This window comes from Pangasianodon hypophthalmus, chromosome 24 (assembly GCF_027358585.1).
Source record: "Pangasianodon hypophthalmus isolate fPanHyp1 chromosome 24, fPanHyp1.pri, whole genome shotgun sequence".
In the NCBI taxonomy this organism is placed as follows: Eukaryota; Metazoa; Chordata; class Actinopteri; order Siluriformes; family Pangasiidae; genus Pangasianodon; species Pangasianodon hypophthalmus.
In genome coordinates this window covers 19,205,925-19,218,363 of record NC_069733.1, presented here as the reverse complement: position 1 = coordinate 19,218,363, position 12,439 = coordinate 19,205,925, and the positions used below count along the sequence as shown (strand labels likewise).

General features: G+C 43.0%; 1 protein-coding gene across 2 annotated transcripts in view; it reads right to left on the bottom strand.

The window, feature by feature from the left end:
• The window catches only part of osbp2b (oxysterol binding protein 2b), a 59,035-nt gene extending 47,679 nt beyond the window's left edge, over window positions 1-11,356 (bottom strand). For both annotated transcript variants that reach the window (XM_053228946.1, XM_053228947.1), the window contains exons 1-2: window positions 10,967-11,356; window positions 3,472-3,680 (exon numbers count right to left, since the gene is read on the bottom strand). In XM_053228946.1, the coding sequence (XP_053084921.1) occupies window positions 3,472-3,680; window positions 10,967-11,136 (379 nt within the window). In that variant the 5' untranslated portion in view covers window positions 11,137-11,356. The remainder of the gene's footprint in view (window positions 1-3,471; window positions 3,681-10,966) is intronic.
• Window positions 11,357-12,439: the final 1,083 nt, after the last annotated feature.

Here is a 12,439-nt window from a genome sequence, read left to right as displayed (position 1 = left end):
CAGCGCGATTAATAAAAGGGGCGGAGCTAAAATGAATACATTATCAAGAGGTGTGGTTACAACTAGAATCAGCTCCTCTTATTCCCTTTATAAACAGTGATATAAACACTGAGAGCTGTGTATAATAACACAGATTAAACAGTTCCAATGTTCCAATAGTTTTGGCACCCATTAATAAAGTAGAAGCTCCTCCCCCTCTTAAATCCTAACTGAGTTTCTAACAGCAGGAGAGTGAAACGTCACTGCAGCTCAGCGTGGGCTGAAAGAGTGGAAAGGAAGAGGGTGACACCTGCAGGTCATCTGGTGGCATTACAGAAAACTGTGGGGGAGAGAGAGAGAGAGAGAGAGAGAGAGAGAGAGAGAGAACTGTGTATATAAACTGATATAAATATAAAAAAATTGATACTTGAAAATTTCTGTAACCAGTTTATTCCTTCCATCAGTCCTAGTGAAGGAGATGAAGGGGGTGTGGCCTTTGTATCTGTAAGTCCTGGTGAAGTAGATGAAGGGGGTGTGGCCTTTGTATCTGTAAGTCCTAGTGAAGGAGATGAAGGGGGTGTGGCCTTTGTATCTGTAAGTCCTAGTGAAGGAGATGAAGGGGGTGTGGCCTTTGTATCTGTAAGTCCTGGTGAAGTAGATGAAGGGGGTGTGGCCTTTGTATCTGTAAGTCCTAGTGAAGGAGATGAAGGGGGTGTGGCCTTTGTATCTGTAAGTCCTGGTGAAGTAGATGAAGGGGGTGTGGTCTTTGTATCTGTAAGTCCTAGTGAAGGAGATGAAGGGGGTGTGGCCTTTGTATCTGTAAGTCCTGGTGAAGTAGATGAAGGGGGTGTGGCCTTTGTATCTGTAAGTCCTGGTGAAGTAGATGAAGGGGGTGTGGTCTTTGTATCTGTAAGTCCTGGTGAAGAAGATGAAGGGGGTGTGGCCTTTGTATCTGTAAATCCTAGAGAAGGAGATGAAGGAGGTGAAGGGGGTGTGGCCTTTGTATCTGTAAGTCCTAGTAAAAAAGTTGAAGGGGGTGTGGACTTTGTATCTGTAAGTCCTAGTGAAGGAGATGAAGGGGGTGTGGCCTTTGTATCTGTCAGTCCTAGTGAAGGAGATGAAGGGGGTGTGGCCTTTGTATCTGTCAGTCCTAGAGAAGGAGGTGAAGGGGGTGTGGCCTTTGTATCTGTAAGTCCTAGTAAAAAAGTTGAAGGGGGTGTGGCCTTTGTATCTGTAAGTCCTACTGAAGGAGATGAAGGGGGTGTGGCCTTTGTATCTGTAAGTCCTAGAGAAGGAGATGAAGGGGGTGTGGCCTTTGTATCTGTAAGTCCTAGTGAAGGAGATGAAGGGGGTGTGGCCTTTGTATCTGTCAGTCCTAGAGAAGGAGGTGAAGGGGGTGTGGCCTTTGTATCTGTCAGTCCTAGTGAAGGAGATGAAGGGGGTGTGGCCTTTGTATCTGTCAGTCCTAGAGAAGGAGGTGAAGGGGGTGTGGCCTTTGTATCTGTAAGTCCTAGTAAAGGAGGCGTGGCCTCACTATCCTCAAAGCACAGACTAACACACTATCACACTGTATCCCATTAAAACGACTCTAAATCGTAATCGTATCGTATCACTGCTGCTCTCAGATATCAGACCACTGATCACGTATCAACAACCCCGAACACTGGGTTGTAATAAACATTACACCGTACAACAACCTCAATCAGAGAGGAGACGCCCAGCCTTACACTCCTCACACACACACACACACACACACACACACACACACACACACACAAACACCCCCACACCCTGTTTGCTTATGTAGCACTAAATGGCTAAATTTAGTGTGGAGTGTAACTGAGAAGAGGTGGAGACTAACCGGGCCAAAGCAGTCTGGAACTCAGCCATTTTCTCTGGATACACACTCACACACACACACTCACACTCACACACACACTCACACACACACACACACACAAGCACACTCAAACATATTTTCCCAGGGGACAGACATATACACAAAAAGTGCAGCCTGAAACACACACAAAACAAGAAAAGGGAAAATAACAAAGAGACAATTGAGCCTGAGTGTGAGACCCGCACACACACACACACACACACACACACACTCTGCTCACACCAGCCAACATCATCTACACACACATCAAAACCCACACACACACACACACACACACACTCATCGTATTTGTGTATAATTGCAGCAACAATGCTGTCAGGAAAAACATCATGGAAAATTTTTCTTTCTAAAACCACAGACCAGCAACGTCACCTCTAAAACAAAAAAAAAAGCCAAACAGCCGGCAGCAAACGAGACAAACTAAATTACAGCAGAATCGATTCAGTTAACAACATGAGTGTCTGAAAAGTGGAAACAACAACAACAACAACAACATCATTGCACTTTGCTCCTGGATGCTTTTGATCCTGGTGCAAAAAAAATCTGTGTTCCTTTAAACGCAAACACTCACCTTCAAACCTGAAAAAAAATCAGGGATAGAAAATACTGACTTTTTGATGTAACCTAAAAACAAGAGAGAATTTAAAACTGAAAAATAAAAGAGTAATCTGATGATGTCTGATGAGAAGATGAGAAGATGGCGAGTGTTGAAATAAATGGAACAGGAGTCTCGTATATCAGCGATATATTACTGCATGAATAGAGCTCGCTGTAATGATCACATTAATCACTGGTTTAATTTAACAAAATGGCTTCCACACTCATTATTCAGCAGCACAGAGAATAGCACTTGATCCAGCGCAGCCTGTTATTTTACATTTTATTTAGTTTTTATATCGCGCTCTGATATAAAGTTACTCGAGCGCAACTTAATGAAGCCACGAGACACTAAATGGAGGTGATGAAATCGTAATGTGTGTGAGAATACAGTAAATAAGAGTGTAACTTGTTTAGGAACCAAAGCTCTGACTTTACAGTTTTTGAAAAAAAGAGGGGGGAGAGAGACAGAGAGGAAAGAAAGAAAGAAAATAAAAAATGAAAGAAAATTTTAAAAAGAAAGGAATAAAAAAGAGAAGAAAAAACAAACGAATGAGAAAGAAAGAAAGAAAGAAAGAAAGAAAATTTAAAAAACAAAAAGAAAGGAAAAAGAGAATAAATAAAGGAAGAAAAAAAATAAAAGAAACAACAAAAAGAGAGAAAAAGTAGGAAAAAAATTGAAAATAGAAAATTTAAAAAGAAAGAAAGACAGAGGCAAAAATAAAAGAAAGAAAGAAAGGAAATATAAAAGAACAAAAAGAAAGAGAAAGCATAGAAAAGAAAGAAAGAGAGGAGGGATAGATGGGCAAAGAAAGAAAGAAAGAAAGAAAGAATTAAAAAATTATCAAAGAAAGATCATGCAAGAAAAATGCGTTGAAGTTCAGAATTGAGCGTAACTAAGACACGTCTGTTTTACACAAGCCCCGCCCCCTGTGGGCGTAACCCTTACGAGAGCCACGCTCAGAAGCACCGGTCCGAATCTGGGATGATCTTACCCGACTGATCGTTCATCATGCGGACGGCTTTGGCTTTGGCCAGCTCCAGCGCCGTCACCCACTTCTGCCTCTCCACCTCAGTGGCAGCTTTCAGGTGGTAAGTGCGCCCCCCGCTGCTCAGCACGATGTTACACGCGTCCTCCGTGTCGATGTGAGCCGTCGCCAGGTTGATGGTGCCGCGACACGTGTGAGCCATCTCCGCCTGCGTCCTGCGGGAGGCGACAAAAATCAGGAAATCAATGCTGCTTTCATGCAGAACTCAAAAAAAATCTTGATTTTTGACATGTAGTTAAAGTCATGAGAACTTGTTGCTAGGCAACTGGGAACTATGGACGTAGGGTGTAGGCTAGCTTTAGGACAGGACTGATTCATCACCGGACTGAGTCGATAAAATCAGCCGATATTAACGTTCTATGGAGTTATCGATTCTGGTGAGAGTTTACACCTGGAACAGATAAACACCGTCAGACTGCGTCAAAGTAAAATCCATTTCTGAAACTGTGAAACTATATAAACACATATACACAAGAGCAATATGCAGCGAATCTGTAAACAGTTGTCATGGTTACATAATGTATGGTGGTAGGCAGGGTTAGGGTGGGTGGGTGTTTATGGTGGTAGGCAGGGTTAGGGTGGGTGGGTGTTTATGGTGGTAGGTAGGGTTAAAGTGGGTGGGTGTTTATGGTGGTGGGCGGGGTTAGGGTGAGTGGGTGTTTATAGCAGTAGGCGGGGTTAGTGTGGGTGTTTATGGTGGTAGATGGGGTAAGGGTGGGTGTTTACGGTTGGTAGGTAGGGTTAGGGTGAGTAGGTGTTTATGGTGGTAGGCGGGGTTAGGGTGGGTGTTTATGGTGGTAGGCGGGGTTAGGGTGGGTGTTTATGGTGGTAAGCGGGGTTAGGGGTAGTGTGGATGGGTGTTTATGGTGTTAGGTGTGGTTAGGGTGGGTGTTTATGGTGTGAGGTGTGGTTAGGGTGGGTGTTTATGGTGGTAGGTGGGGTTAGGGTGGGTATTAATGGTGGTAGATGGGGTTAGGGTGGGTGTTTATGGTGGTAGATGGGGTTAGGGTGGGTGTTTATGGTGGTAGATGGGGTTAGGGTGGGTGTTTATGGTGGTAGGCGGGGTTAGGGTTAGGGTGTTTATGGTGGTAGATGGGGTTAGGGTGGATGTTTATGGTGGTAGGTGGGGTTAGGGTGTTTATGGTGGTAGGCGGGGTTAGGGTTAGGGTGTTTATGGTGGTAGGCGGGGTTAGGGTGGGTGTTTATGGTGGTAGGTGGGGTTAGGGTTTTAATGTGTTTATGGTGGTAGATGGGGTTAGGGTGGGTGTTTATGGTGGTAGATGGGGTTAGGGTGGGTGTTTATGGTGGTAGATAGGGTTAGGGTGGGTGTTTATGGTGGTAGGCGGGGTTAGGGTGGGTGTTTATGGTGGTAGGCGGGGTTAGGGTGGGTGTTTATGGTGGTAGGTGGGGTTAGGGTGTTTATGGTGGTAGATGGGGTTAGGGTGGGTGTTTATGGTGGTAGATGGGGTTAGGGTGGGTGTTTATGGTGGTAGATGGGGTTAGGGTGAGTAGGTGTTTATGGTGGTAGGCGGGGTTAGGGTTAGGGTGTTTATGGTGGTAGATGGGGTTAGGGTGTTTATGGTGGTAGATGGGGTTAGGGTGAGTAGGTGTTTATGGTGGTAGGTGGGGTTAGGGTGAGTAGGTGTTTATGGTGGTAGGTGGGGTTAGGGTGAGTAGGTGTTTATGGTGGTAGGTGGGGTTAGGGTGGGTGTTTATGGTGGTAGATGGGGTTAGGGTTAGGGTGAGTAGGTGTTTATGGTGGTAGATGGGGTTAGGGTGAGTAGGTGTTTATGGTGGTAGGCGGGGTTAGGGTGAGTAGGTGTTTATGGTGGTAGGTGGGGTTAGGGTGAGTAGGTGTTTATGGTGGTAGATGGGGTTAGGGTGGGTGTTTATGGTGGTAGGCGGGGTTAGGGTGAGTAGGTGTTTATGGTGGTAGATGGGGTTAGGGTGGGTGTTTATGGTGGTAGGCGGGGTTAGGGTGAGTAGGTGTTTATGGTGGTAGATGGGGTTAGGGTGGGTGTTTATGGTGGTAGATGGGGTTAGGGTGGGTGTTTATGGTGGTAGGCGGGGTTAGGGTGGGTGTTTATGGTGGTAGATGGGGTTAGGGTGGGTGTTTATGGTGGTAGATGGGGTTAGGGTGGGTGTTTATGGTGGTAGATGGGGTTAGGGTGAGTAGGTGTTTATGGTGGTAGATGGGGTTAGGGTGAGTAGGTGTTTATGGTGGTAGGTGGGGTTAGGGTGAGTAGGTGTTTATGGTGGTAGGCGGGGTTAGGGTTGGTGTTTATGGTGGTAGATGGGGTTAGGGTGGGTGTTTATGGTGGTAGGCGGGGTTAGGGTGGATGGGTGGGGGTTTTTGATTTAGAGCTCTTCTCTAGCTCTGGTTGTCCCTCAGGCTGTGACAGGATGGTGTAAATCTTGCAGTGATGTAGGAAAGGGGGTTTAAATCGGGGAGCGTGTGCTGAATTCAGGGAAAATATTATGTATTTATTTTAGAGTAATAGAGCTTTCTGGTGATGTCGTATTTGGGGCAGCTCTGTCTCCATCACTCGCAGCCTCTCCTCATGGGAAAGCCACGTCTGTCTACGCCCAGCCCGCGCTCACTGAGTCCATACACCGTCAGTGTGTTTCAGCGTACTCTCTCCATTTAGTGCCGAATAACAGGACAGTTTGTATTTAAACGCTTTAACGCGTTGATGGCTCTTTTTTGGATGTTTAGAAGGAGAGGGTTTTGGCCTAATTCTGCCCTGCTTCCATTATTTGGTGTTTCTGTTTGGATGTTTAGTACACTTCTGCAAAATTCTGTATTCAGGGTTTCAGTCGGATGTTTTTCCTAATTTATTATATAACACAGCAGGTTTGAAAATTTTTAGACCCTGAAAGGGAAACTGTTCTATCATTTTATCCAACTGGTTGATTGCTCTCTCTCTCTCTCTCTCTCTCTCTTACTTTCTCTGTCTCTGTCTGTCTCGCTCTCTCTCTCTGTCTCTGTCTCTCTCTCTCTCTTACTTTCTCTCTCTGTCTCTCTCTCTCTCTGTCTCTCTCTCTCTGTCTCTCTCTCCCTCTTACTTTCTCTCTCTCTCTCTCTCTCTGTCTCTGTCTCTCTCTCTCTCTTACTTTCTCTCTCTGTCTCTCTCTCTCTCTGTCTCTCTCTGTCTCTCTCTCTTACTTTCTCTCTCTCTCTCTGTCTGTCTCTCTCTCTGTCTCTCTCTCTCTTACTTTCTCTCTCTCTGTCTCTCTTTCTCTCTTTTCCACTGTGTCTCTTTTTCTGTTTCTCACTGTCTCACGTTCTTGCTTTCTATTTATCTTTCTCTCTCTCTGTCTCTCTCTCTGTCTCTCTTTCTCTGTCCCTCTCTCTCTTTCACTTTCTGTCTCTCTGTAATCCCCTGGAACAGACTGAAAGGAGATTTTCACAGAAACGATAGAAAAGAAACACAAAAACACTCTACAGAGAGAAAGACGGGAGTCACACCCTGAGTCAGCATGTGTGTGAGTGTGTGTGTGTGAGTGAGTGTGTGGATGTGTGTGTGTGTGTGAGTGAGTGAGTGAGTGTGAGTGTGTGTGAGAGAGAGACACAGTGGGCACTTCATGCCAAACACACTGCACAACTGAGAAGAGTTTTATTTATTTATAGTGCATTAACTGTGTTAAGTGTGTGTGTATGTGTGTGTGTGTGTGTGTGTGTGTGTGTGTGTGTGCGCGCATGTGAGTGCAAATTTATGCCAAAACCAGCTGTCTGACACTTACGTCAGTGGGACCTGCATCCTCAACACACACACACACACACACACACACACAGAGTAATGGCTTTAGACCTGAATTGTAAACTTCTCTTTAAAATACAAAACTCTGTACATTTATAACCTGTTTTGGAACCAAAACGTTATAAAAAATGGGAAAGAAAGAAAGAAAGAAAGAAAGAAAAGAAAAAATATACAAAAAAGGAAAAAAGAATAAGTAAAGAAAGGGGAAATAAAAGAAAGAAGGAACAAAATAACAAAGAAAACAAAAAACAAGAAAGAACGAAAGAAAGAAAGAAAAATAAAAAGTAAAAGAGAAAGAGAAAGAAAAGAAAAGAAAGACGAAAAATAAAGCATAAAAAGAAAAAAGAATAAGAAAGAGAGAGAGAGGAAGAAATAAAAGAACAAAAAGAAAGAGAGAAAGAGGAAGAATAGTAAAGAATAAAGAGAAGGAGGGATGGACAGTGAAAGAAAGAAAGAAAGAAAGAAAGAAAGGAAAAAGAAGGAATAAAGAAAGAGGAAAAATAAAAGAAAGAAAAAAGAAATAAAAAAGAAAAAGAAGAAAGAATGAAAGAAAGAAGAAAGGAAAAAGAGAAGAAATAAAGAAAAAACAAAAATAAAAGAAAGAAAGAAAGAAAGAAAGAAGCTCATGGTACTCAGCATTGTTGAGGGTAAATGATCGGCTGTGTTCCATTACCCTCGTGTCCTTTCCCTCTTGGACTCGGAGCGCAGGAGCGATGCTATCGGACTGAACCTGAGCGTCTGATAAACGAGTGCGGATCAGTTAGTGGGTTCGTTCAGCAAGCTCATTGTTATCTTAAAGCGATCAGAACACAAACACAAACACGAACATGGGACATGGGACACGCTTCGTTAGCAACAACAAATAAATATTTATTCCAAAAAAACAGCCAAATTCATTTATCAGTTCTTTTAAAGCTGCAGTTCAGAAGAAAATTAAAGGTGCAGTATGTATTCAGGTGTTTCCAGATATTGTCCCATAATAATAATCATATCATTTTAAAAATATCTTAGAAGCGTCATTTTTAACAGCACCATACCAAGGATTTACAGCGAAGGAGGAAGGAAGGATTTATGGAAGGAGTCTCCAGTTTCAGAGCTTTGTAACAGTCAGAGGTAAAGCTGTAACTTTTCCGACATCTTCAGGACAGAGGAGTTTACGCTACTTTTGCGATTTTTTTAGAGAAAAAAGAAGCTGGTGAGGGAAAGAATGTTTATAGCTGCTATAACGTAAGCGAAAACAGGAACTAACTTATTTCAGTAAACATTAAATGTAACTATAAATGGATAAAAAGTATGAAGTTATTTAGTAAGTAGAAAATTGTAATTGTTGGTAAGTTGCTGAGGAATAAAACACTTGGGGGACGTGCTATTATAGGAAAATAATCAACAGCAGATTTTAGTGTACTGTGTTACTAACTCGAGTGATGTCATTATGATGATTTTGGGGCGGAGCTTCAGAGTTTTCTGATCCCATGATTAACTCGACCTAAAATTCCGTTTCTTCTGTGAGACCCTGTTGATATCTGAGCTGAAGGTTTCTGTGGAAGCGTGTGATGATCCTCAGAGGAACCAACCTACATGCAGTAATGAAACCGATTAGAAGAGGACGATGTAATTGGGTTGGGCGACGCCCGCCATATGGGACACTCCGTCGCCGTCGCCGCCGCCGCCGCCGTGTGCGAGCGAGACGAAACATGACGACCTCAGAGCGCGTCCTCGAACAACAGGTGAAGCGGACCGGGCCACAGGTGACACCTGTAGAGCTCGCTGCAATTTTAATGAGCCACACGATCCTGCACCGAGATACCGAACGGACTGTTTACACGAACTCGCTGTCAGGTGTACTGTTACTCACTGCAGTCCATCTGGCACGCTGCACAAAGTATTGGCACCCCTCCACCCCCCTACATTTTATTTGGATGATCATGGAGAGACAGAAATCCCTATGTCATCATTCATACTAAAAATATGACATGGCTCAACACCTGATCCGCTCCGATCTGATACTGACATCCTCTTCACGCTACCAAGCGAAAGTTGATCGTTCGTTTTCTACGTACGTGTATGACAGACTTGTTCAATTCTCAAACTTTTTGCAAATTCGTTATGACTCTAAAAAAGTGACAAATCCAAACGATCGGCCTCGGACCGATCTTAAGGAGCGTGAGGTCCGACGTTTCTTCAATTCCCCGCTGACAACTTTAGCTCCTAGCTGCAATTCGTTCCCACAAAAACGGAAATAAAACTTATAACCGTTGTTTCATCTTATTTCGTCATATACAAACTCTCATTATTAAATATGTATAGAGACTTTACAAACAAAAAAGAAAAAGCGTGTGAAGGAAGTATCAGAGATCGTCGGTGCCTCTGGTGATCGTACGTAGCTAGTACAGTGAGCTCGCTTTGCTAATCTTAGCATGTAGCATGTAAATCAAACAACTAGTTTTCACACTGATTCGTGCGTTATTTAATTTGTGTGTAAAGAGTTAGCTTTAGAAGCGATATATAGCTACTACTGTTTCTCATCTGAACTAAAAAAAAAAATTTAAATAAACACTGGACAGTACATACACGCTCACAAGAGACAAACTACAAGTGACTTTTCGCTTGCTAGCGTGAACGTAGGGTTAGTTAGGGGTCCAAAATTTTTTGCAGCAAGGGAAATTTTTTAGCTATTGATTTAACATAAAAATGTGTGTGTGTGTGTGTGTTAAAAACATGCAAATTTGATGAATTCTAAGGGAAAAAACAAGCACGTTGTGTCTTTCACATAAACAGTCAAACAGTAACCTTAACTAAAAAAAGGATTCTGAAGCTTACGGCCAGAAAAGTGTACACATTAACAATTTTTCCTGCTCTAACATCTTCGACTCGGCTTATCAGTCCATTAGCCTCCTTTCATGACTGAAATATGTGAATTTTAATCAAAAATACACTAAAAGAGCTCTTTTGCACAGTAAAACATGGCTTCTTTTAAATAAAATCTCATAAAAAGAGTTGAATATTGACAGTTCAGCATTAACACCTGAGACCTGAGGCTTTACAATAATCCAAGCTTGCTTTTTTTGTGAAGTTAAAAAGGATATTATTGCTGTTTAGTGTTAGCTACCAAGCTAGCTCATTATATAAACAAATATTAGATAAAATACAAGGAATTAATATGAATGAGTTTTCATTAAAGGTAGTCTGGATGTTCTGGGAGTCTGTGGTAAATATTTAAGATTATAATTTGTCCTAATATATACATATATATATATATATATATATATATATATATATATGTAATAGTAATAATAACAAAAAAGATTGTGGTGTTGCGTTGAGAAAAAAAAAAAGGAAAAAAAGGGGGCCTTGGCAGTTAGAGGCTAAAATGTGTGCGCGCGAGTGTCAATCGGCGCCATTTTAGGAATCTAGTGCACTAGGAAGAGCGTAGACTGTAAGTGCGTAATGTACTAGGAAGGGCGCGAGAAGATGACGTAGGAAGGGATATGGGATGGAACCCGTGTATGTGTGTATGTGTATGTGTATGTGTGCGCGTGCGAGGTAGGTTGACAGCTCGCACGCGCAACTGACAGCTCGAGCAGCTGTTTTGTCGCGCAACGGTTACGATTTTTTTTAAAAATGTGCAAAAAAAAATGTAAATAAATAAATAAATGAAGTGTTAAAAATGTGAGAAATACCTGTAATAAGACAGCAGACCGTTACTGAGGACGAACCACCTCCGCTGGTATCCTTTCAGATAGTTAGTCCATTTAAAGAGCCAGCCTTTGTAGGTGTCGGAGCCCGGGGCAGGAGCCGCGGTGTTGCTGGATGTCGTGCCGGAAACAGAGCTCTTCACCGGGTCACTCATCCTGTCTCCGGGCCAGTCCGGTCCGGTTCTGTTTTACCGAGCCGAGAATCGAGACTGTTCTACCAGGTCCGCTAGTAAGGGAGCGACCACTGTCCTGCATGCACTCACTACAGAATGGACAGACTGATAAAAAGAGAAAGAGAGAAAAACAGAGAGAAACAGATAAATAAACAGCTTTGTCCTTATCATGAAAACAGAGTGACTAGCCTAAAAACGCGCATACATTCCGAACCAAATCCCGCCCCCTTCTCGCTCGGATTGGCTCCCACCTTCCCGCCTTCTCCGCTCCTATAGGTCAAGAGCGTGCCCTCTTCTGCGCTCTGATTGGCTCACGAGATGTCAGGTCATGTCTCCACAGCAACAGAGGATGGAACTCAACCGATTCAACTGCCAAAACTGTTATAAACACCATTTTATCGCTTCGAATAAATGTTTTATTCTTGGTACCTGCTTATGATTACTTAAGTGCGGGAGGTGGGATTAATACGAGCCAGTCAATCACAGTGCAGGAGGCGGGGTTTCGCAGAAATACAGGTAGAGAAAAAAAAAATGAAGGAAAAAAAAAGTACGTGTGACGCAGCAGGCAAGAATTCCTGCAACATCATTGGGGTCGTGCATCTCTACAGGAAATACATCACCGTCATCACTACATTCCAGAATATTTCACTATAACCAGGGTTTATAAGTGAGGAGATATCACTCCAATATATAACCCGGTTTATATACATCTGTGTGACTAATAGACACCACTATAAGCAGGAGTAACTATACTTAGGAGTACATGCATCACTGTGCTCATCACTGTAACCGGAGTACACATCACTGTAACCTGAGTACAGATTACTGTAACCTGAGTACGTGTTACTGTAACCTGAGTACACGTTACTGTAACCTGAGTACACATCACTGTAACCTGAGTACACGTTACTGTAACCTGAGTACGCATCACTGTAACCTGAGTACAGATTACTGTAACCTGAGTACGTGTTACTGTAACCTGAGTACACATCACTGTAACCTGAGTACACGTTACTGTAACCTGAGTACGCATCACTGTAACCTGAGTACAGATTACTGTAACCTGAGTACGTGTTACTGTAACCTGAGTACGTGTTACTGTAACCTGAGTACACGTTACTGTAACCTGAGTACACATCACTGTAACCTGAGTACACGTTACTGTAACCTGAGTACGCATCACTGTAACCTGAGTACAGATTACTGTAACCTGAGTACGCATCACTGTAACCTGAGTACAGATTACTGTAACCTGAGTACACGTTACTGTAACCTGAGTACACAT